The sequence below is a fragment of the Sceloporus occidentalis genome, unplaced genomic scaffold (assembly GCF_023333645.1).
Source record: "Sceloporus occidentalis isolate IW3139 unplaced genomic scaffold, rSceOcc1.0.p SCAF_475, whole genome shotgun sequence".
In the NCBI taxonomy this organism is placed as follows: Eukaryota; Metazoa; Chordata; class Lepidosauria; order Squamata; family Phrynosomatidae; genus Sceloporus; species Sceloporus occidentalis.
In genome coordinates this window covers 146,532-171,464 of record NW_028317455.1, presented here as the reverse complement: position 1 = coordinate 171,464, position 24,933 = coordinate 146,532, and the positions used below count along the sequence as shown (strand labels likewise).

At 51.7% G+C, this 24,933-nt stretch overlaps 2 protein-coding genes and 1 pseudogene across 2 annotated transcripts; 1 reads left to right on the top strand and 2 right to left on the bottom strand.

Annotated features, from left to right (window-relative positions):
* Positions 1–271: 271 nt before the first annotated feature.
* On the top strand, positions 272–1,189 carry LOC149271674 (fibronectin type III domain-containing protein 11 pseudogene; annotated as a pseudogene).
* Positions 1,190–2,043: 854 nt separating this feature from the next.
* LOC149271673 (3'-5' exoribonuclease HELZ2-like) lies at positions 2,044–14,785 on the bottom strand. Its single transcript, XM_089507230.1, has 19 exons — positions 13,839–14,785; positions 13,386–13,569; positions 13,082–13,189; positions 12,301–12,833; positions 11,379–12,008; positions 10,505–11,285; positions 10,178–10,253; positions 6,596–9,992; positions 6,208–6,293; positions 5,881–6,012; positions 5,428–5,613; positions 5,191–5,326; positions 4,235–4,351; positions 3,808–4,000; positions 3,470–3,604; positions 3,090–3,308; positions 2,708–2,861; positions 2,447–2,614; positions 2,044–2,153 (listed from the first exon to the last, which is right to left on the bottom strand). Exons 1-19 carry the CDS (start codon positions 14,783–14,785, stop codon positions 2,044–2,046), a joined length of 8,292 nt encoding a protein of 2,763 aa, XP_089363356.1.
* Positions 14,786–17,968: 3,183 nt separating this feature from the next.
* Positions 17,969–21,075, bottom strand: LOC149271672 (glucocorticoid modulatory element-binding protein 2-like). The gene is made up of 10 exons (XM_089507220.1): positions 20,957–21,075; positions 20,884–20,895; positions 20,638–20,740; positions 20,269–20,385; positions 20,031–20,134; positions 19,664–19,825; positions 19,418–19,491; positions 19,119–19,256; positions 18,843–18,965; positions 17,969–18,621 (listed from the first exon to the last, which is right to left on the bottom strand). The coding sequence occupies exons 1-10, from the start codon at positions 21,073–21,075 to the stop codon at positions 17,969–17,971; spliced, it is 1,605 nt and encodes a 534-aa protein (XP_089363346.1).
* Positions 21,076–24,933: the final 3,858 nt, after the last annotated feature.

Genomic DNA, 24,933 nt, shown 5'->3' with positions numbered 1-24,933 from the left:
CTTATTTACTGGGGGTGGTTAGTAAGTAGAAGACCCTCCCATCAGAAGTGGTAGAGTTTAATCCATTGAGGACATTCAAACATGCATGGGTCGGACATATGGCTCCTGAATGGAGACCAACATCCAAGTTTTTGTTTGAGGTTCTAGGAATGTGAGCTGCTGACGTAGTACTTCTCGTTTTAGGGGTTCAGTGGCACTCCGTTATGGTTCTATATAACCCATGACCTTTTATTTCCGATTGCCCCTCAAAGGTATGATTATGTAAAAAATGATGGATTCAGGTCAGTCAACAAAAGTCTATCCGGCGATCCACGAGAGAACCTCAGCCAGCGCGACATTTGGAGAAGTCGAAGACGAGACGCAGAAGCTTTCTCAGAGGAGGAAGAGCTCAGTCTCGGAATTCCTCAATATGGAGCTTAGCGAAGCTCTTCTCGAAAGATACAAAACCCGGATAGAGCTTCTGAAAAAGTGCTCTTTCTACATCGAGGTTCTCCCTAAGCAGTGTCCGCTCGGAGACCAAACCCAACTCGTGTTCCCCTTCACCGTTTTGGGACTTGTCAATCTTTATAAATTCCAGCGCACCAAGGAGCTGGGAGCCACTCAGACCAAGATCCAGCTGCTGCTCTTGAGCGAATATATGGAGCAACTCCAGAACGGGCGGACGGCTCTTCTCGGGTTCCTCCGCTCTTACAACGCCAAAGCCTTCCTGACCAAATGGGAAGAGGTCGCTCGACTTCTGTCCGAGTTATCCGGTGCACTGAGCACCTTGCTGTCCATGCTCGTGCCAGGGAGGCTGCACGCCAAACATCGCCTGATGTCGGACCTCAGATTGTTCAAGACCCCCGTTGTACGGCTGGTACTAAAGAACAAAATGCCAGTTCTGTTTGACCAAATAAACTCTGTGGTTTACAAGGACCGGGTCAGCCTGAAGTGGCGTTGTCTGGAAAAGCAGGCAGAGCAGGAGAAGTACGAGCTTCGCTTCAAGCTGCTGGAGCTGCAGACGACTCAGGAGTTGGTCCACAGAGGATCGGTCACTGTCAGCACCAACAGCTGCGAAATCCACCATCTTCTGAGCAGCCGGCTGTACGAGTTCTCTGTGCACCGGGCAGAGACCTCCACGCTGGTGTACGAGGCATGGCAGGACACGATCATACTAAGGACACATGGGTCCTACCTACACACTGTCTAACATGAAGCGTCTCCCGTCTGTCAACTTCTAGTGGAAAATAATCCTGGCGCCTTTCCGCTGTACAGATCAATAAAGGATGTGCTAACTTCACACTGACCCGTTTCATGCCCAAAGCACTGAAAATCATATACATTCAACACGCTACACGCAATATTTACCCAGAAGTAACTGATCACTACAGTATATGCAGAGGATGCAGCGTGTATACAAATTGCACACCTACTCACACAATAGTTTAATGTTTGCACATTTTATTGTAAGATGGGTAAAGAGCGCATCGGTTGCCTTTTAGTGTTTTTTCCTCTCGAAGCATTACTTTGGAAACGTAAATTCTCAAGTTTGACGCATCTGCAATACGTTATTAATAAGTAATTAAGATAAAACGGCTGCAGCGAGCACGGGATTCATAAAATGAGATTAAATTAAAATACTAATAAAACCCTTGTTTCATTATCTAGAATGAAGACACAATTTATACTACTTTAGTACGTCTTTCGTGTGTCTCTTGAACTGTTTTTTTCAACTCTGCATTGGTTCAGTCCACCAATAGCAGCCATGTCACCTAAAGGCAGAACATTCTGTATGTTCTAACACAGGGCAGGGAGCTGATACTCTAATGCTGTGACATTTCACACATATCGAGGAGGTATCATGGTGTCCAGAGGGGTTTATAAAGTATTCGAGGATATCTTTCCCCTGCTCACCAATTAGACTGGGGATTCACACACACACACACACACACACACACACTGCAGTCGAATGTCCCTCCCCTGCAGAATTATTTCAGTGGAATGTACCGTCTGAAGTGCAGACCGGTTTCAGTGGATTGCACCCCTTATACCAGTTGCAGCGTGCTACATCCTTGCGACCTTAATCTCTGTGGAATGCACATCAGCTTTCTGCGCTCCGTAGTGCTTGAGGAGTCTACGCCAGAGTGGGCAGCACTGCAGAAGAATTGAGTTCCCTGCGGAAAAAAACAAAACACCCTGATCCAGAAAGTCCTCCCCAAAAGTCTCCCTGGTGCTGGCCGTGAGACCCTGTACCAGTTATCTTCTTGGAATATGTGGGTCACAGAGCCCCCAATCCATTACCACATCACAGTGCCCAATTTTTGTCAGCCTCGATTTCATAGTCCCGAAGATACACCCACCACCCCTATCTATCACCTTGGGTACAGACCACCCCCCTATCTCTTACCAGGGGCACACAATGCCCTCCATATCTCACCCACACTGCACACAACCCACTATCTCTCACCTAGAACACATAGCCCTTCCTTCGACCGGGTGAGGGCCACATTGATCTGGTTTCGGTCTGCCAGGAACCCAAGGTGTTTACGTGTCCAACCCAGTGTGGGGCGACTTTCCACGTCCTTCCGGGGTACAGTGCGCACGGTGGAGAATATCACGTACCGCCACTCGCTCCCTGCAGAGGCAACAGAGAAGTGGCAGAGTTGGCTGGGGTGGGGAGCGGGTCTCTGAAGGGGGAATTAGCAGGGGGCATTGCTCCAGCACTTACCCTGGCTCTTCATTATGGTGCAGACAGTGACTCTGCTCAGACGGGATTCCTGCAGCATTTTGTTTATCTCCGATACCTGTGCGTTGTACGGTGTCAGGATGGCAATGTCTTCCTGCCTCACTGCGGCCTGTTGTAAACCTTTAACTAAACGCACCTAGAGCAATGGGACAGGGGCATTAGGGGCAAATACCTCCAGGGCTAAGAAAGAGTGCAGGAGGTAGGTACAGATGGCAGTTATTGGGGTAAATAGCTACATTGGGGTAAATAGCTCAACATCTGAACAGCAGAAGGAAGGGAGGTAGTACGTAGGGGTATTTGTGAGGGGCAGGTAGGATATTAAAAAGGGGCTTATATGAAGGGCAGTTAGGGTATCCGGACTCACTGCTTGCTTTGCTTCTTCTCTGTTGGCCTTGGAGTTATAGTTGCCCTCCTCGCCTGTCACAGCAAGACTCTGTTCCTCCCCGTCCACCTGCCCAAACACCACAGGGCAAGAAGGCTTATGGCGGTGGTAGAACAAGCTGGGTTTGCTGCGGAGCTCATTGCTGGTACCCAGACGGCCCTCGTAAAACTCCTTGGATGGAAAAGCGCAGATATCTCTGCGCTGCAGAGAGAATTAAAAGGAGACATTCGGAAAGTATTTATCTCTGTGCAACTATACGACTGTCCCAAACCAGCAGTCTCGGGATAATAGGAAGCGAGGGAGTATGAGGTTCTGCCTTGCTTTATGCCCCCCCCCCCCCGAACCCCCCTTTCTGCTCTCACCATCCGATATTGTATGTTCAGCAGCAGCGCCTCGGACTGGTATCTCTCAAACAAAGATCGGCCCATGTTAAGAGAGAGGCATAAGTCGTTCTTAATCACTGGCCGCAGCTGCATGTGATCACCAATCAAGACCACCTGTGAAGTGACAGCGAGTTTTATATTGTATTTATTCTCATACAAGGTACAGAATTATTTTACATCACTGGCTTCTCAAAGCCAGGGGGAAGCAATTTTTGGTTGCACTTCTCTTATGAGCACTTCGTCCGAAGGTGATTCTGCAGGAAGTGGGCGTGTGGAAGGTCTCCCCATTTTGCAGGTTACTGTTATATAAAACTTACCGATTCCGCTTGCACGTGGCTGACCAGCGGTACAAGGACCTCTGGCTCCGTGCACATTGCGCACTCGTCCACCACAATCTGCGTCACGGGCAGCTTCCTCAGTAACCTACTGGCGGAGGTGAGGCAGGTGCACAGGATTATGTCATGGCTGGTAAGCTCCTGCTTTCTGGCATCATCCAGGATCTTCTTATACCTGCCCCAGAGCAGCAGAACATTACAGGGGAACGTCACAGATATAAAGTCCAACCGGCAAATCTCACAGCACCTCCAGGTCAGGACTGCATATTACATATATGTGCGGGGCTCAGACACAGCTGGACTTCACATAACATGCTTGTTTCTGCCCCATCCACTGATGCCCTCCTAGTTTACTCATCTCCATGCAGTGTTTGTGACCCCAGACAGACAAACTGCTGCGGCTGCTTACTCTGTTATTTCGTCCGCTGTGAATTGATCTCCATTCTGGATCCGTCTGTCCATCTCCAGGATCGGCTGGTGAAATTTGTTTGTTTGCTGGCGGATTCGGTGATGGAGCGTAATGGCTCTGTGGAGGTAGAACAACTTTAGTGTTCCCCTTTCACCCCTTAACACACCCCAGAGACTGACCCCTATCACCCCATAACACACCCCAGATACTGACCCCCTATTACCCCATAACACACCCCAGATACTGACCCCTATCACCCCATAACACACCCCAGAGACTGACCCCTATCACCCCATAACACACCCCAGATACTGACCCCCTATTACCCCATAACACACCCCAGATACTGACCCCTATCACCCCATAACACACCCCAGAGACTGACCCCTATCACCCCATAACACACCCCAGAGACTGACCCCTATCACCCCATAACACACCCCAGACACTGACCTCCTATGACCCCATAACACACCCCAGACACTGACCCCTATCACCCCATAACACACCCCAGATACTGGCCCCTATCACCCCATAACACACCCCAGATACTGGCCCCTATCACCCCATAACACACCCCAGAGACTGACCCCTATCACCCCATAACACACCCCAGAGACTGACCCCTATCACCCCATAACACACCCCAGATACTGACCCCCTATTACCCCATAACACACCCCAGATACTGGCCCCTATCACCCCATAACACACCCCAGAGACTGACCCCTATCACCCCATAACACAACCCAGATACTGACCCCTATCACCCCATAACACACCCCAGAGACTGACCCCTATAACCCCATAACACACCCCAGAGACTGACCCCTATAACCCCATAACACACCCCAGACACTGACCTCCTATGACCCCATAACACACCCCAGACACTGACCCCTATCACCTCATAACACACCCCCAGACACTGGTCCCATCACACTGATGAGTCTTACCTGAGTGTTGGATCGGGTCTGCTGTCCCTCTGGTGTCCGGACACTCGATGTTTGCTGTCTGGATTGGGAAACTCCATCAGCTCCATCTGTTCGCTGTACACGCGCAGAGGACGCAGCCGAGTTCTAAGCAACATCCCTGAGAAGGGAGACAACTCGCTTTAATACAATGGGGTACACAGAACGCCCCCTGCCCCACCGTGCACACAGTGTCACGTGTTTTCATTATTTACACCTTACCAGCCACCACATCCACAGATTTGTTGGAAGGGCCACAGTACATGAGGACGCGTCTGCCTGGCTCTTTCTCTGTCTGGTCCTCCTCTTCCTTTTTTTCTTTTTCATCCAACATCTGAGACTCTAGAATCTTATTTATATGATTGAACCAATAAGACAAGTGAGCTCCAACCATGGTCTTTCCAGTGCCTGAGACAGAGAGAGAGAAAACACTGAGGCCATCTACTCACAGAGACCTGGTCAGGAGATGGAGCTCGTCCTCGTAGAGACCACTCGCAAATTAGCAGGCGGACCCCACACTCATGGAACTAGCTGGAGCATATTAAACTTATTGTGAAGAGAATATAGTTGTAGAAGTTCTGGCCAGGTCTTGTAGGACAGGTTACGCGGAAAGCCCACCATGTACAGGGAGATAATAGACGCGCAGAGAGTAATCTTTTCAGTCTTTAGACTCACCTGGGGGTCCCTGGATGAGGGTGAACGGCTTGGTCAGGGCTCTCCTCACCGCCGACGTCTGGCTCTTATTCAGACCTTTGGGGAACTCTGTGATATTGAAAGTCTTCTGAGATTTCAACTTGCTGTTTAATTCTGTGGGAGCGAATTAAAGAGATGGCTGTCTCAATGCATCCCGAGCCTGAGCGACCCAAGCCTTACAGTCTGCCATTTTCCTTTCCATATTGCTGGCCCTCATGGACAGGAACAAATACCCCCTAGCCCTCCAATCCACTCCATTTTCCTCCCGTTGTAATTCGTTACCCCGGCACCGGCTCATAATCTACCCACCTAGATCAGGGACCTGCTTTCCTAACGCGATGCTCTTCACCAGTTCAGACGCGTTTCTCAGATCGTTCACAGCTCCTTCCTTACGCCTGAGAAAAACAAGATGGAGAATGACCTGGTGACTTCAGACCTGTGGTATCTGCCATGTATTTAGAACGTATAATATGTTACCGCGTCTAATTTTATCGAGGAACACTTTCCTTCTTAATTACTTTGTAGAATTTGGGGGCTTGTTACAATTCTGTGTGCCCCTGTATCAAAAAAGCGATGGGGTTCACGCAGGGACATATACAGCCGCGTATCGGCTTTATGGACTCTTTAAATGTCATATCATCCAGCTTTTATATATATATTAATGCCCAACCCTGCCTTGTTAATACCCCGGTCTCACATGTCAGGCAGCAGCTTGGGGATAATCTCCAAGGTAAATTGGGCTGTGCTTCGAAATGCGGCTTCAGGGACGTGGCACATGGTGGACTGATGGATGTAGAACTTTACTTTCCATCCCTCTTCTTGCTTTTCAGTCTTGGTGTCTGTCAAGCCGTGGGCCACCCAGGTGAAGGTCTGTGGATCCAGTAGGGTGGCTGAGTGGCTGGCGGGGAGATTCTCCAGCCTCACGCATAGATAACAGTGATGGAAATCTAAATCGAGGTCACACTCTTTGATAAGATCAGCAGATACTTTGAAAGAGCCTTTTAACCCCACCGCTTCTACGTTCGTTCCTTCTTTCTTCCACTTCACAGGCACATCTCGAAGCAATATTCCACCGCTCTCGCTGATAGCCGATGATACGGCTTCCAAGGCGCACAGTGGCTGCCACACTTGTTGATATTCCCCGGGGCTCTTGTAATGTTTGAGAGGAGCACGATGTGCCTGCTTCGAGAAGCAATCCACGGGCTGAAGCGTGTGCTCCAGACACAACTGGATGTAAGGGCATGGGGAGCATAGCTGGGGGCTTGGTGTGGGTATGCCACGCTGGATGGTTGCACAGAGCTGGACAAGCAGGGCAACACCGGGGCGTAGGTCAAGGGTCATTTCCACATAGTGGCCACATTTGCTCCTCTTCACGTGGTTGGTGGAGACCGGGGTCTTCATGCCCTTTTTCAGAAGGCTTAGCGCCTTTTCCGGGCTACCCTCATTCACTGCTGTTATGGCGCCACGCCAGGCAGCGGCTCCGAAAACAGTGACGTCTCTCTGGGAACTGTTTCTGAGAGGCAGTTCCCTAAACCTATGGTAAGAATACACCCTGCGTCTCCACAACAGGCAGGCCCCCCCCACAATTCCCTTTGGTTGCTGGGTGGGCTGAAGCATGTTATAGTCAATGGACAACAAATCGGACAAAGAGTCGCCATTCAGCGGAAAGACCACCTTAAATTCCTTGTTATTGGACTCAACTGAGACCACCACTGCCATCTTCTGCTGAACCTCCGTGCGGAAGGCCAGTGCCAGCTGCATGGCAAGACTTTGTTTCTTATAGGATGCCTCCTGCTTAACCCTCCGGTCAAAATTGTGGCACAACAATTCTACATCCGAAGCAGATATCTGAGGACGGGTGCCGGCGAGGGTGCAGAGGAGAAGCCTTTGAATCACAATATCCAGGTATCTTCGGATAGGCGAGGAGGCCCATGTGTAAGATGACAAATTAAGAGAGAAATGCCCGCTGGGGCCTGAGGTGCCACAGCGTCGTATGGACACATGGCCTAGATGTTTCCGGAATGCAATGGTCGCGTAGCATAGCTCCGGGTGCAGGTCATCAGTACAGAGGAGGTCGGCGACAGTGGCGTAGTCTTCCTTTTTAGCAGCATCTTGTATTCTTTTCCACACTGAACTCCGCATGGTTACCTGCACACCTGGAAGCTGCTTCTGGGGTTCAGGAGCCTCCAGAAGGTAATAAGAGAGGTGGGTAGATAGATGTACTAAGTGGCTTAATTTTTTTCTCAAAGCCATAGTATTTTGAAGGCTGGGCCTAGCCTGGCATCTCACGGGCACCAGATGCTTTAATGCTTTCTGTTCGCATAGGTACTCTGCCACGAAGCTATTATACATGATCATCAGCTCCTCAATCATCCGCTTGGCGTTTTCGCTGCCTGGGGAGCTATTCTCATCTGGCCTTTTGTAAGTGGATGCTTCCCGCAAACGAGACCGGCAATGGGCCTGTGCGAAGTGCCACGCCGTTCTGATGCAGTCTTCCATGCTGCTGAAAGAGAGAGTCTGCCTGCACCGGGTGCTCAGAATACTACTGGCTTCTTCATAGGACAGCTGACGGTCAGACCGGATAAGTGTCCGACAGAAATGAAAGTCCACCATCTGGTCAGTGTTCTTTTCCACCTTGACAAAGAGCGACAGTGCTCGTCGGTCACACTGCGGCTTCAGACTGAGGAAATCACAGCTCAGTATCATGGGAAGCATGTGAATAGCTTCAGCTTCCGGGCGGTAAAAGGTGACACCGCGGGAATTTGCCTCTTTGTCCAACTCACTTCCCGGAGACACCAAGGTGGCCACATCAGAGATGTGAACCCCTATCTCATAGTGGTCTCCTAGCTCCCGTACAGAGATGGCATCGTCTAAATCCTTGGCAGAAGCAGGGTCAATGGTAAAGGTTATGAGGTTGCGACAATCTTGGCGCCCTTCATTGAGCAGAGTGCGGGACAGAATCTTCTTAGCTTCTTTGGTTGCTTTTTCAGGGTACTTTTCAGGACTGTCCAGTCTGAATTCCAGATCCAAAACATTGAGTCCTTCTTCCGTGGTGTTGATTACGGGAAGGATGCAATTTACAATACCCATTGGAAAGGTGAATTCCTTCGTCCACTTTACCACTTGCACCAGGAACAGTCGCTTGCTCTTCATCTCGGGTGTCACCTTCTCTAACGTATGAGTCTTGATTTGACCATTGCTAAAGCTACGTATCGGCAAAAGACCAGGTCTCTCTTTCAACATCAGGCAAACGATTTTAGTGATCGATCTATCTATGGGAACCATGATACTGTTATCATGTGGATCCATAAAGCAGACAAAGTGGTGACAGTCTTCCCTTGTCTTCATCAGTCCTACCACCTTCCCTGCCTGTGGATCAGTGCCACGCGGGAGTTGGACAAGAACCTCATCTCCACTAAACGCCAGACCACAGTTCAGTCGGCCTTCAATTGGTATTTTACGGGGACGATCATCAAGGGTCAGAGCGTAACCAGAATTGAAAGACTTCTTGACCAGCAGACATCTTTTGTAGTCATTGGGATGGGACTGCAGCAACTGCTTGAGCGTGGGCAGAGGGAAATCTGCGTATACTTCTCTTTTGTGTTGATGCGTCTCATCAGAAACATTTACTGAACAGACTTCCATCATTCCCTCATCCGTCACCGTCACAATGGCTTCTGTTTTGCTGTTCAACAGCTCTTGAAGAATGGAATCTTCCATGTTGATGTCCGGGTCGGAAATCCATGAGTCGCTGTCCTCTTCCTCCTCTTCGTCATCCTGCCGTCCCTGCCAGGCTTGTAGGCTGCAGGCCGCTTGCTTTATCTCTTCAACACTGAGGTCGGGTGGCGAGGCACTGCCTTTTTCCACACTCTCACGGACGTAACGTCTCCAGATACGACTGCAATAACCGAAAGAGCACAGGGCCACCATATCTCCAACCACGATGATCTGAGAACGTGCTCGTGTCAGGATGGTGTTGAGGACTCTCGGGTCACAGAAAACGTCTAGGGTGAAGTTAGACGATGCAGCGGAGGCAGCTGAAAGGCTATCCACGGAACGGACTGTGCTCAGGATAATAACCTGGAATTCACGACCTGCACAAAGAAAGCACCGAATGAGTAAAGGGATGTGAACAAAGTTTAAGCGCAATGAAAAGAGCAACGGTAGTTGAAGACAGCATGGTGTCCCACTAATGACCTTAGAATGAGAAACCTGCGCATAAAGGGCCAGTGGGTCATTCTTCGCAGTTGGAGGAGCGTTCAGTTCAGAGACAACGTACCAATGATGTCGGTGTAGTTCGTCACTGTGACATCAGAGAGCTTTATTTTGCGCAGCTCCTGGCGTATTAATCTCACCTGGAACAGAAAAGAAAGAGAGGTCCACATTACCATGGTCGGTAGATGATGGTTGGTAGGCACTACCACAGCATGTGAAACAGGTTATTGTTGGGAGATCGGAGCATTTGCTTGGTTCTGGGTTGAATATTAAGAAACAAAGACTGCAAACAAGAATAGACAGGTTTCCCTGGACATGTTTGGAATGAGATAAAGCTAGCGGTGCCCGCATCACCCGAATCACGAATGATCACCAGTTTTCTAGAATATACCTGACTCCCTTGAGACAAGACGCAGATGCTGCTCCTCCTGGCTGCACCCCAGCTCTCGGACCACCGATTAAGAACGTCTCTGACCACCTCCAACACCTGCAGCACCTCGGCCTGGTTCACCCAAGAGCTCCCGTCGCGCGTGCAAGATCCATGTACGTGGCAAAGCCCGAGCGCGTGGCGATCTGCAGGGGGAGCCGTTGCCTCGGTTCCACAGGCCTCTATAGCGTCATCTTGGCCAACATAAAAGCAGCGAGAGACGAATGAGATGATAGCTGGTACAGAGCGGTAGTTTTGGTGAAAGATGACGCGGGCGGCTTTGGCCGTGGGGCTATTTTCTCTCTGGTAATGCGAGAATAGGCGGGTGAGTAAAGTGTGCTCTTCGTGAAAATTTGTCTTTCCCCAGGAGAACTGTCTGGGGGTCTCCTGCATGTGGTCTCCGGCAATAACTATACGGGTCATTTTGTCAGCAAGAGCTAGAGGGATCAAAGCCTCGCTCTCCAGCATCTGGGCAGTCTCATCGAGGAATATGTGGCTGAAGTAGCCCCGTGATACGGCCAGGTCCCGGGAGGTGACCGCCGTGGTCACGATGATACGGTACTGCTCTAGGTAGCTTAGATCAGGAAAGAAGAAGGCAGAATCTTTTACTGGACAGTACTGCAGGGTAATGAGATCCGTCCTGTTAAGTGGACTTTGGGTGTACTTCACTCTCAGAGGCTTGGCTTCTGGGTGGCCGGACTCGACGTATGCGTGGAAATGTTCCCGAACGTAGAGGTCTGCAGAACTGCAAAGAGAAACCATGTGGGGAGCAGAGGTGAGGATATTGTGGAGCGGACATAAAAAGCAACGGAATGAACAATGATAACAATGTAACTACCTGTTATTATGTGTGCAGATCAGCACCCGGGTCCCCGGCTTTTTGACCACCTCTAAAGCTGCTTTGGCCATTGTATATGTTTTTCCTGTTCCGAAGGGGCCGTAGATAAGGAGAGGGGCCACCGGCTTCCCCTCTGGTACAGCTCCTATGATGTAAGAGGCAGCCCGTCGCTGCTTTGAGTTGCCCCAACTTAGCTTCTCCTTCGTGGTGGGAGGGCAGCATTTGCTCAACTCTGGAAACAGAAGCTTCACGTCAAGCAGCCGGTCCACCGCGTCGTGGTTAATGCAGAACTCAAACCGATTCAGCTGGAACTGGATCTCCATCTGGGGTGCGGTTTCCTTCTCCAGAGCCAACTCACGGCAGCACCGCTCCGGAATCTGGAGCAAGACACTTCTCTCCAGACCAGCGCTGCTATCTACACACACCTCGTACACCTTGTCATCTTGTGGTGGGAACAGAGCAAGAAGGGCAGTGTTCACAGAACGATGGAGAAGGTAGCCCTCTTCGGTGTCTTGCGTTATGCCGGGCGGGAGAGGAACCTCACCAAACAGTTCACCTTCTGAACAAAACTTCATCCCGATCGAGGTGTTCATCATCTTGCTTAGGGTCACAGAGACTCTCATATTTAGCCTAGGAGGGGGCAAGAGAAGTATGTAAGAGACATCTACAGATAACAAATAGCAGAACCTGTGCGCACCTCCACGCATCAGGAACAGGTACCAGGACATGACCCGTGACGTGGGGTTGGGGTACTGGGAGCGGGCTGCAGGCTCGGTGACCCAGGGGTCCTATTCGAGTCACACACTGTAAATACTCTGGCCCCAAACCAGACATATATCTAGAGAATATTGCGTCGTTGGGGATAATATTTGGTATTCCAAAGACGCTCATAGATCCGAATACTTTGTATGCATTTGCTTACCTGGATAGGACCTGTTCCCTTGCTGCCTCTTCTTGGAGCAGCCACTCGTGCATGCGCTTACGGTAGTTCTGAGCAGTGAATGCTGGAGTGTCCGTTGACTCGTGCCGATGATTCACGTTCACTGCCGGCTGTTTATACAATTCGCCGAGTTGCTTTTCCTCCTGAGTCCTCTCCTTGCACGGGACAAAGAGCTTCTTGCCAGGGTACCACCGCTCGGCTGGCGGCAATGCCTCTGTCTCTTGACGAGAAGTATTTTGCGCAGGGAAAACGGCATCGGTCTGGCCACCAACCTGCAGGAAGATCTTCTGCACCAAAACGGGACGTGTTCCGAAATCCAGTGCCAACCACTGCTCAAAAAGACCGAATACAGCGCACTCTACCAGCACCTTGACTTCGAAACTCAGAGTCTTGGGAGATTTTCGTTGGAAGCTACTGCCTCTGGCATAATTACAAGGTTTTGGGATGCCACATGCCACCAACGAGAAGGAAGCGCCGGGATCCATCTTCAACAGAGCCACATGCAGGAGAGGCATCTGCAAAACAGAGGGGCACAAACTGGCATCTGATAGACAGGGGGGCACAGACTGGCATCTAATAGACAGAGGGCCACAGACTGGCATCTGATAGACAGAGGGGCACAGACTGGCATCTGATAGGTAGGCACAAGCTGATGGTTTTAGAAGATTTGGGGGTTATTCCCATGAAAGCCACCCCAATCAGTGGCAGATTTACGCTGCTCTCAGAGCTCATGGTTGCCCCAGACTATTAACCTCTTCCTTACCTTGGTATGCACTGTAAACGTCCATGTTCTTTTTGCTGGCTTTTCTTTGGCCAGGACCCTCAGGGGGAGGTCAGACGAAATTTTAACCCCTTCAACTTCTTCTGACAGCTGCAGGGAACAGTAGAGTTACTGGGTCAGAACTGGTAGAACCCCCCCCGGCCACTGGTTACCCAACCATCTTACTAAGGCTCCAAAAGCCAGTGTGTCTTTCACGGGGAGCGTGAGTGCGGCATGAGTGTCCCATTAGAGACCACTCCAAACCCCTTACCGGTGGTGTGCCCCTGCGTGTATGCCATGCACTCACCACTTGCATGTCGGCGCTGTACAGCTGGTACTCCTGTATCAGGCGGTCCTGGTAGGGCTGCAGACCTTCCACCTCGGCCACCTGCCGGTTCCGTTTGCCGACCTTCATCCTCATCATCCATTCCTCCAGCTCCTCTTTGCTGTGAGCTTTGGGGCAGACGTTCCCGTAGACACAGGGCTGGGGGCTAATGAGATTTATACAGAGCGGGGGTCACTATGTGCTCAGGGTAGATGAGGGGGCATGAAGGGCACACAGGGGGGGGGGGTCACCGTGCACCCAGGCGGGTAACTTGTTTTGTATTTGGGCAGGAGGCCAGACTCCAGCAATGAGGTTAATACCCGGAGGTGGGGTATTTACAGATGGGGTAAAAGCACATGGGACGTGACCGGTCCCCAGCCTGTTGCCTCTAACTTCTGCCGGTTCATGAGTCTCTTAATGCGGAGGGCCACTTACCTTTCACACAGGGCAACGTCATTGATGTTTATTGGTGGCGCTCGGTGGTTCCACACGGTCAGCGAGTCGGCGGCCATCATCCGCCGGTGCTCCAGAGAGGCGCAGTGCACCTCGAATCCCTCCTGCGTGGAGGCGCTGACCAGGCACAGGCGGCAATAAAGACCCACGTCCACCTCTGACCGTCGCACCACCTGCCCCCGACTCAGCCCAAACTCTTGTTCCGCCTTCCACACGGCCAATTCCACCAGGCTGTGGGCATACGGGCAATGCCCCGCTTCCAGCGGACACAGAAGACCCCGCGAAGGCAGCCTGCACAGGCGCAGAGGCTGTATGTGGGGCTTTTGGCGAATGGCGTGACATTGTTTCTTGTGTTCACTGAACTCCACGTGTGCCAGGAGCGGTACGGGCCGCGGGTGAGTGCAGCACTTGATGCAGAGGGTGACCTTGGGTGGGCTTTGGTAGAAGCACGACTCGCACACCTCCTGGAAGTCACCTCCAAACTCTTCCAGGATGTCTTCCCAACTGGCGGGCGCACGCAGCGCGGTACCTGTGGACTTTGTAGGCAACAATATGGCCTTTAATTGGCTCCTGTCCAGGTCACATGATTTCTCGAATGCCCAAACCAGCCTCTCCTCCTCGTTCCAGGCGAACGTGCACCACTGCCGGTGTTTGGTGCAGCCCTTCCCGGGTTGGTAGTACATGCACACGGAGTAACGAGCCGGCACAGGGAACGATGGCCGCCGCTTGACTAATCGCCACGGCTCATCGGCGTTCCCATTCTTGCGTTTGGCGAGGAGCTGACTCCCGGTGCAGTCGTGACCTGCGGGCTGCACGGTGTAAGTGTCCTCTTTCTGCCTCTTGCTGCAGCTGGCGCAGGTCAGACGCAATTCAACCACCTCCAGGAGCTGACTCAGAGTGATGGGCGGTGGCCCAGAGAACTGCCCCATTGCGCCTCCTGGAGCAATAGGACAGAGTGTCACGTACCCAAAAAATACAGACCAACCCACAGCGGGAACGCTAACCCTGTCTGTGCCCTGCTACAGAGACACAGATACCCTGATAGCCCCGTCAAAGCATATCAAAGGGGGGCACTTTTATTTTGTGGGTGTGGTTAGAGGTGTAGCTGGGGCGGGGCATTTAGAAGAGGAATAATGGGGTTTCTATACACATTATCGGGGCTTTTAGGGCTGTAGAACCCTGCGATACCCTCATACCCAGCAAACATTCTGAGCTCCTAGAAAAGAGGGGCATCAGGGGAGGAGAGAGGGGCATCAAGGAAGTTAAGAGGGGCAAAAGAGGGGCATCAGGGGAGGTGAGACAGGCATCGGGGAGGAAAGGCGGGCATCATGGGGAGGAGAGAGGGGCATCAGGGTATGAGACAGGGACATCAGGGGGAGGAGAGAGGGGGCATCAGGGAAGGGAAGATGGGTAGGTGGGACAGGCATTGGGGGAAGGAAAGGAGGGCATCAGAAGAAAAGAGGGGCATCATGGGAGCAGAGAGGGGCATCAGGGATTTGGGGTGAAAAGAGGGACGGCCTAACTAGACAGGTTACAGAATCACCAAAGAGAACACAAAGTATCATCAACAGCAGCAACAAGCAAACACTGATACATTCATTCTAATTATTATTAATGGGGCCATAAACCTCACTTGCGGGGGGGGGGGGGGGCTGTTAATCTCAACTGCGTGGGGGGCTGTAAATGTCACCTGCGGGGGGGTGTTAACCTTACCTGCGGGGGGGGTGCTGTCTTCTGCTCTATTGTTCTAGTTTTGTGATTCTTTGCAGATTATTCAGATTTGTGAGATCTCTCTGTGATGCTTTCCTTTGGCTGTCTCTCCTCACTCCCTGGCTGTCTCTCCTCACTCCCTCTCCTCACTCCCTGGCTGTCTCTCCTCACTCCCTCTCCTCACTCCCTGGCTGTCCCTGGCTGTGTCTGACAGACTCTCTCGTGTTCTCTGAGCTTTTCATTCTTTTGAGTTTCGTTTCCCCTTTCCGCGAAGAATGAGGCGGTGACATCAGAGCCGCCCCTCCCGGGAGCCGAGACGTGGGCGGAGACCGGGGGATAAACAAACCGGGGCAGAGACGGGGGATACCCACATACCGGGGCGGAGACCGGGAGATACACACACACCCCGATGTGTTATTTAACTGTTGTTTAGTTTCGTTTCTCTTTCAACTCAATAAATTTAGAAGAATGTCTCCTGCAGACCCCCCCACCACCACACACAGAGCCTGGTGTTGGGGGGGGTAGTAACTGGGGTGGAAGCTGCAGCTGGGGATTGATTCTGCTCCAACTTGCCCTCAGCAGCTGGGTTGATTTGCTGCCCCAGACCCGTCAGTCCCAGAACCCAGCGCTGTGCGGGGTAGACGGGAACGAGCGCAGAAAGCCATCGATACTTCACTGCAGCCGAGATATTAGATCACCACCGGTTAACCCCCCGCGTCCTGTATCTTACGTCACCTTTCCTGCCCAGTCGATCAGTTTCCGTATGGTGGGATCTGCTGGTCTGTTTCTCTAGTAGCTTACATTTGGTTGGTCAAAAACATTTCCCTGAGGCCGGAGCCGTTTGTTGAGCCCAACCTTTAGTTTTTATTTGCCGAATGACAGAAATGGTGGCCACTGAAATTACCGGACGATGCACCATCTCCATGACCAGATCAAATAAATAAGACAAGGAACCTTCTTAGTCTTTTGTGAGCTCAGACCTCTTACTTACCCTGGAAATGGTGGGCTGGGGGGCCGTTGGCTTTATTGCTTCGTTTCACGATCTACACGCCGGACCCAAGCGCTGCGTTTCCCCCAAAGTCACATTAATAAGTAGACAGCATGAGAGATCCTTCTCCCCCCCCCCGGGCGAGGAACCGGGAAGCCCGTAACGTACACAAGAGGTTCGGGCTCTGAACTTATTAAAACCGGTTGTTCCCAACCGTGTGACACCGGGACGCTCGGGAGACACGTGACTGTTTATTCTACACCATGAGACAGTTAACTGGTACCGGCTGCGCACGCTTTCACCTAGCTGTGCCAGTCATACAGTGGGCACGGCCCCTGGGACACAGGTTACTGGGGGTCCCCAAATTACCAACACATGTCGGTTATCGGGCCGCCCAGTTGATGATCAGAGCCAGGGCTACGAGTCTCCACGTTACCTCCAGTCCGGGCATTTCTTTCTCCGAAGCAGAGATTTCCAAACCCAGGAACATACAAACGCCGGAGAAAACCTTTAACGATAAGGAAAGGACCTTCGTCATCTGCACCCCCTGTCCAACATTTCAAAGAACACCCGGGGCCTGAGCTCGCAAAACTAGATTTATTTCCGTGGTTCCTTTTGGGCTCCGCAAACACAAAAATACAATTAAAAAAATAGATCTATTTCCCCTGAGCCTTGTGCCATCAAAAACACAAATTAGAGGGGCAACAAAAGCGTGATGCTGAGAGGTAGAAACTAAACAGGATTGTCGGCAGGTAAATGCAGCTCAGGGGGTTAGTAAAGGCCCCGGGGGCATCTATGATGAGAGCTCAGGGCCGCAGTCTGATGCAAGACCAAATTTCTCATCATTAGTGGTCCCAGGCTGGAGAGTGCTTTAAAACGAGTGCCAAGAACCCTAACCCCCCCCCAGCCAGCATGTGTTTAAATCCACAGTAAAGATTCCTCCCTCACTTACACTTAATGAGGCTGCACTCAGAGCCGAGGAAGAGTTCTGCTCTATTTTAATGAAAAAGACACAAACTTTGGCAAACCCAATACCAGCAGTGGCCACGAAGCAGGCGTCTCGTTCCGATAATACTGCAGATTTAGTTTTTCCTGCTATTGTTCATTAAGAAATTAAGACTGACAGGTCATGAAAACTCAAGAGACAACATGGACGAGTCCACAGACCCCCCTCCCCCCACCGAGCCGGGAGTCAAAGCTGCCAACAGCCGGCCTGTTCATTTTGCGACAGAATGGCCAACCCCATTGTCCAGTACAGGTACTTCAACCCCCCCCCCAAAAAAAAAAGAGTACTTCGCTTTGGTTCATCAGCTAGCGCAGCCTGGACATGCTCCCTCTCTCCTGTACATGCGCCCCCCATTCTCAGTCACCCTGCGGCTGAGCCAGGACACATGGAAACACGGCTCCCAAGAGTCTATTTGTCCTCCAGCTCCTCGGCCAGCGAAGTCACCTCTATGGTGGTCTGTTCATCCTCTCCATCCCCCGAGCCACAGGGCATGGCCAAGATGGTGCTGCCGGCTGGGGCTAGCTGGGCCAGGTTCTGTATGGTCGCACCGAGGCCCTGGAGGGTAAGGAGCTGGATAGGGCTCACCATCTTTAGAACAGTGTTGCTGTCTTGCATGGCGGCTGCGCTCAGGACGGTGAGGTTGGAGGAATCAGGATGAATCTCCAACGTGGTGCCTGCGTAACTGCCCCCTGAGGGGGTGAGGATGGTGTAACCCCCTAACACCGGGGACGAAGGGGAGCCGGCTTGGGAGTTGGAGTTCTTGGTCAGCAGGGAGGTAGTGGAGGATGTTGGGATGCTGGTGGAGGACATAACTTTGGTGAAAGGAAGGCTGGTCAGCTGGGATAAAGACATTCCCTGAGGCAGGGTTATCTGCGTTGGTTGGGTGGCCACCTGTGAGCTGACAGTCGCAGGGCCGGACGTCGCTCTGGTCAGTCGCGGTCGCTTGGCTGGAGGAGGAGCGCTGACTGGCGTCAGGGTCATCAGGACATTGTTAAGGTGCTGGGATTTGTGCTTCAGTTCCTTGGCCCGTCTCCGGTGTTCATCACACTGTTGTTCGAGTGCTTTGTAAAGAAAACAAACAATTTACGTTAAAAAGGGTGTGGAGGAAAACATAGAACATTTACAGTCCACTTACAGCAGACACCGACTTTTTTCACATGACCGCGAGATTGGTATTTACCTGCCACCTAGCTCTGCCAGATCTTCACAGTAGTTATTGTATAACATACGTAACCAAACAATACCCCCCCCCGGCTCCCTATAATATAACCCATGAGGTTACCTGCCAGGTCCCTCGTGTACTGCTCCCTGGAACGGTCCATTTGGCTCTTGTGACTCGCCAGAACTTTCTTAATCAGGTCCAACAGGCCAAAATTCTGGACAATGTTATTCAGCAACACGGCGTCTGAAAACAGGAACAGGCGTGTGAGCCGAGAAAGCAGATGCGTCTGGTAAAGCCAAGCAAATAGGCGCCGGTCATCCCGTCGGACTCAGGGGTTGCAGCGTTTCGGGGGTCACCGGACGCGCAAGGGGTTATCATACAAACCCGACGGCTTACCCTCTAACTGGATCGGAGGCGTCTGCAGTCTCTGCTTCAGTCCCCTCATTGTTTCTATGAGCTCATGGTGAAACTCCTGTAAGACGTCACCCAGGAGCCCCGTGTCCCTCAAGCCTTGCCAGAACGCCAGAGTCTCATCTGTAAAGCAACAAAGTCAGCCGCTAAGAGCTGCTTCCGGAGCGAATGCAAACATCTAAACTAGACCCTGCAGAGGGTCCCCCTGGTGCTGCCCACCCCACTCACACCAACCCCAGCCTATTTTTCACCCCGTATGCCACCCCACCAAGGAGCTGCCTTACCTCCAATCATGCCGGTCCAGTCCCCAGAACCATCACAGGTTTCGATGGTTATAGTCGTGGGGCTCCCGTTCACGCTGAAACCTGTGGAAAAGTTTATACGTGACAACCTGATGCAAAGCACGTCACAGCAACCCTCACCATGATGCACGATAAACAGTCTCTCAAACATAATATACAAATCACAGCCCCTCGTGGGAGAACACGTGGGAAGACAGAGGCCTTGTGAGGGCCAGACGCAGCTGCTACTCACTCTCGCTTGACACCGGAGTGATGGGGATATACTCGGTGGACATCTGGCTGCAGAGAGACACGCGGCTGGCCGTCAGGTCGATCTTGGTGCTCCGGCACGTGTTGGAACAAACCTTCGAGTGCTGAAAGAAATCCAGCTCCCCGGAATCCATGATCTTCCTTTGGTAAAAAAAAAAACACACAGTTCAGGGATTTCTTCTCGTTTATGGACAGGCGGCCCTCCCTGAAGCGCCCTTTTCTCCCTGGATGCCCTCTACCCACCAAGCACAGCTCATCTACCCCGTTCCCTGGTTACATGCGTGTTCTTTCGGTAATTCCTGGCCGCGCAGGCACGGGTCCAGGTCACTTTTGGGCAGCGCCTGACCTGAGCATGACTCCGTTCATCCGGATCGCCCGCTTCCAGTCCTTCAGGGTGGATTTCCCAGCCAGGTGGACAAACTCCTTGGGGCTGATCAGGTGGTCGTTGTACTGAAAACAAACAGAGAATGATTGGGAAAGGAGGGACAGGAAAAGATGCCTCGTTAATGGAGGGGACATCAACCTATACTGGCCACGAAAACCAGCTGAAAGTGACCCCTGATACGCCGGCACAGGGGACTCACCTGCACACACTTGACGTTGATTCCCGGACACACAAACTTCCTCCAGATGAGATTGGCTTTGCTCTCACCGCAGGTTATGGGGTAGGCGATCTCTGCCTCCATGCCCCCCTCCTCCTCCTCCTCGCCCTCCATCTTCACTATTCATGGAAAAGGAGACAAAAGATTAATACCGAGGCCAACACATCCCAATAGTGTCCACAGCAGACACCCACCACGTAGCCACATAGACAAACAGGCTCAGCCGGTCCAGAGGTGTTCGGCCAATGAAATGTCACGTATTATACCGCGATAAACGGATGGAATAAGGGAAAGGCTCAGTGTAATCTCTCAGTCCGAGATTCTGGGAATCCGCCCCAATGCCGGTCTGACCGCCATCGTACCTAAAACGGCTTCTTTTAGCTCTGTTGCGCTGAATGCTGCCGCTGCTGCGGCTGCCACGTTCTCTGAGTCTAGGGCTTCGTCCACGAGGCTCCTGCGCAAAAGAAAACATCATCAGTAAGAACTTGGATAAGTCCGGCAGCAATAAAATACCCCCCCCCCATGGATGAGCGTGGAAGGCTTGTTGCGGGATGAAGCTGTGGAGCCGGGTGCAGTGACACGTAACACGGGATTAACCCGTGACGTCTGCTCATGGGCCACCCCTAGCGTTTCCGGGTCTCCATCCGCTCTACACGGGGGTGACAGCTACCTGTTGGACGTCACCAGCACAGCTTTCACCTCCTCCACACCGCCGCCATCCATCATGTTATCCGGCGTGGTTACGACCACAACCTCTTCCACGTGAACGCTGACATCCGGAGCAGCCATGGCCACGGAGAGCTGGAGAGGATCCACGCGGAGCTGCGACAGGAGGAGAGGCAGATACACGTTAGCCGTCTGGGGACACGGAGCAGCCATTGTGACAATCCGCAGGAATAGATCTTTTTACACACAGCGAGACCCCCGAGGAGCCCCCACAGCCGATAAATCCGTTTTGGGGATACAGGACAGGATTATAAACCATTTGGGGTTTACAGCCGGACCCGAGTAACCAGCCCCAGGTCTCATGTGGTAACCAGGGGCAGCTGCCATGGAGACCGGTGCACCTCCCTATTGCTTTGAGAGGCAGTTGCCCTGTGCACACCCAGTGCAGGACCTATAGCCATAGGGGGGCTGCCATTGAGACCCTGCATACCCACTATTCCCAGCGTGTGGTTGCCATGGAGAATTCTCACTCCCCATTTCAGGGACCCCCGAATTCAGCAGGTCTCGTCACACTAGGCTCCCTGCTGCTGCCACACAAATAACTTCATTGCTTTAAGTGCAGTTAGTATGCAGACCCACCATTGCTATGGAGACCCCCATTATTCTCAGTGCCATGGAACCCCTCAGTTATGTGGGACAATAACTGTAAGAGGTAGAGTTATTACCAGGGTGCAAATGGCATGGTGACCTTCCCTATCCCCAGTGTAGAGTTGCCCTGAATATCATCCCTCGTTCCAGGGATTCAGTTGCCATGAAGGTCCACCCTTGTTCTCGGGGTGCAGTTGCCATAGAGCACGTCTACATTCCTGTGGCGTAAATGCCATGGTGAGCCCTATTCCCGGAGCGCTGTTGCCATGGCAGGCGCTGACGCTTTATGTTGCGGCCTGGCGCTCCCCCTCCCCCCGGCCCGCCGTCACGTACTGACGCTCCGCAGGGACCCGGCGGCCGGACGCCGGTGCGTGATGAGCGCGGAGGGCGGGGACGGGGGAGGCCTCCCTGCGGCCTGGGACTCACCTGGCTGCCTGGCCGGCTCCGGGGCACTGGACGACGCGAACAAGAGGCTTCCCGCCGGGGATTAGGCGGTATCGGTGGAGCGGGCGGGGTGCAAAGAAAAGGCCGCGCGCGCTCCCGAGCTTCCAGGGGGAGGTGGAGCGCGCTCACGTGACGGCGAGAAATCCAGGCCCGAGGCAGTGCGCATGCGCGGGACTGGTTGCTGTTCTGTATGATTCCATACAGCCAGGTGGCGCTGTGTTTCAGCTCCTTGCGAAGCCAGGAGGCGCTTCCGGAACCGGGCACCAGGTGGCGCTGTACGTCAGCTCCCTGAGGGTCCGGGAGGCGCTCCCGGGTCTGGGCACCAGGTGGCGCTGTGCTACAGCTCTCTGTGCAGATTAGCACTGGCGGTTAGTGATGGGAAGTTCGGATCATTAAAGTGAATCGGATAATTTCGATTCGTTCACTGAAATGAACCGATTCATGATCCGAATCTTCGGATCACTCAGTGTGCCTGCACGGAGTTACTGTTTTCCAGTAACTCCGTGCAGGCACACTAACGATCTGTAAGATCCGGATCTTTGAACGACTCTCTGCCTTCATTGGCATTCTAATCATTCAGAGAATATCACCATACTGTTATAAATAATACATTAATAATCACTGCCCCCAGGATTTACATTCCCCTTTACCTGCAACTGCACCTTAAGCTAACTTTATTAAATTAATTAAATTAACCCTCACCATTAAATTAACCCTAAACACCCCATCAACAATGACTGCCCCTAAAATTAACCCTTAACACCCCATCAACCATGACTGCCCCTAAAATTAACCCTTAACACCCCATTAACCATAACTGCCCCCAAATTAACCCTAAACATCCCATTAAGCATAACTGCCCCCAAATTAACCCTAAACACCCCATTAAGCATAACTGCCCCCAAATTAACCCTAAACACCCCATTAAGCATAACTGCCCCTAAATTATCCCTAAACACCCCATTAAGCATAACTGCCCCTAAATTAACACTAAAGACCCCATCAACCATACCAATTTATTAGGTAATTTATCTGGAGTACATGCAATTAATTTAGGGGCAGTTATGGTTAATGGAGTATTTAGGGTTAATTTCAGGGGCCGTTATGGTTAATGGGGTCTTTAGGGTTAATTTCAGGGGCCGTTATGGTTAATGGGATCTTTACGGTTAATTTCAGGGGCAGTTATGGTTGATGGGGTATAAGGGTTAATTTTATGCTGATGACTGAGGGTTAATTTAATTAATTTAATAAAGTTAACTGTAGGTGCAGTTATAGGTAAAGGGGGGCCAAGTCAGGGGAATCTAAATCCTGGGGGCAGTGTGAACATTATTAATGTATTTATTTCTAAAAGTATGGTATCAGTAATATTCTCTGAATGATTCGAATCTCTGTAAGATTCGGATCCTTGTAAGATTCGAATCATTCGACTCTTCGGATCATTCGACTCTTCGGATCATTCGACTCTTCGGATCATTCGACTCTTTGAACGACTCTCTGACTCTATGAGTCATCGTTCCTGTGTGAATTAATGAGCTGTAACCTGACCCCAGAGTCTGTGTCTGAGTGCTCTGCAGATGACTCACAGTTCTAGGATCAGGTTATAGCTGCATGATTCACAGACTGAACAGCTACAAATGAATCGTTCAGTCTAGTGAACCGATTCATCCGGATCACTAAAAAGAACCGGATCAAATGAACCATTCGTTCATGATCCGGACATCACTACTGGCGGTACTCCTCCTGGGGTGAACAAAGTAATATACGCTGTAGCCAGAGCCCCTCCGTGTTGTGCGGGTACACAGCCTGCCCCTTCATCCAGACTGCTGCCCCCCACTTCATTCAATCGACTCGCAGTCACACGAATTCCCGTATCAGCATCAGATGTGTGCTAAAAATGTATTCTACGCCGACAGGACGCACACTGTCCACCGGGGCAGAGATCCTCGGCTCCACAGGCCTCGCTGGGAACCATTGGCATGTGTATTGCCAGAACCACTTACCGCTCATATGGACCCCTTAAAGCCCTCACACAGCTTTACATATGGAGAAACAAATTTGGAACATTAACCCTACAGCTGGGCAGCCCCCATGTCTCCATCAGCCAGCGATAAACCAAGAGGAAGTCCTGTTGAACTGCAACTCTATTCTTCTTCATACTGAAGATCACGGTGGTTGTGGAGAGCTGCCTGTTGGCCCATCCCGGAGGAGCCTGCAGGGGTGATGCGGGTTGGCGCCCTAATGGCAGCCATTGCGTTGCTTGGGTAGGATTAATGCCAAGTACCAGTCAGTGGTGGCTCTGGAGGGGGCAGGAAGGTTGTCCTAGAGGTGTGAAGATCTCCATGCTAATAAAATGTACCCACCCCCGTGACACACATCACACAGCCTTTAGGAATGACTCAAGATAATGCACTTTAATGAGGTGCCACGAACCATAACAGACGACAGGATTCAGTACAGTAAGATACAGAAAGCATTCGGGGGTTTGGAAGCAGAAGACGGTTCTACGAGTTACACCGACCCCATAATCAACACATCGAAAGAAGGACAAAAACGCCATGCCGAGACCCCCCAATCAATCAGATCTAGTTTACAGGTTCAGGACTCGCCACCCTAACTGGATCCTAAATACATCTCTCTGGGATCTCCACCAAGACGAGGACACCGAGGGCTCTCATCCATCTGCGCATCTTGGTAGCCGCATCTCAGGAGGCATCTGCTCTTGTCCAGCAGAAGGTCTTCTCTCTGCGGGGGCAGCTGTGGCTACGGAGATTAATTTACGGCTAATGCCTATCCTGCACGTTCCACTCGTTCAGCCCTTATCCCTGCGTTCCAACCGTCTTTCTCCAGTGTTTTTTTCTAATGAACGTCGGCACTGTGCGGTCTCACGGG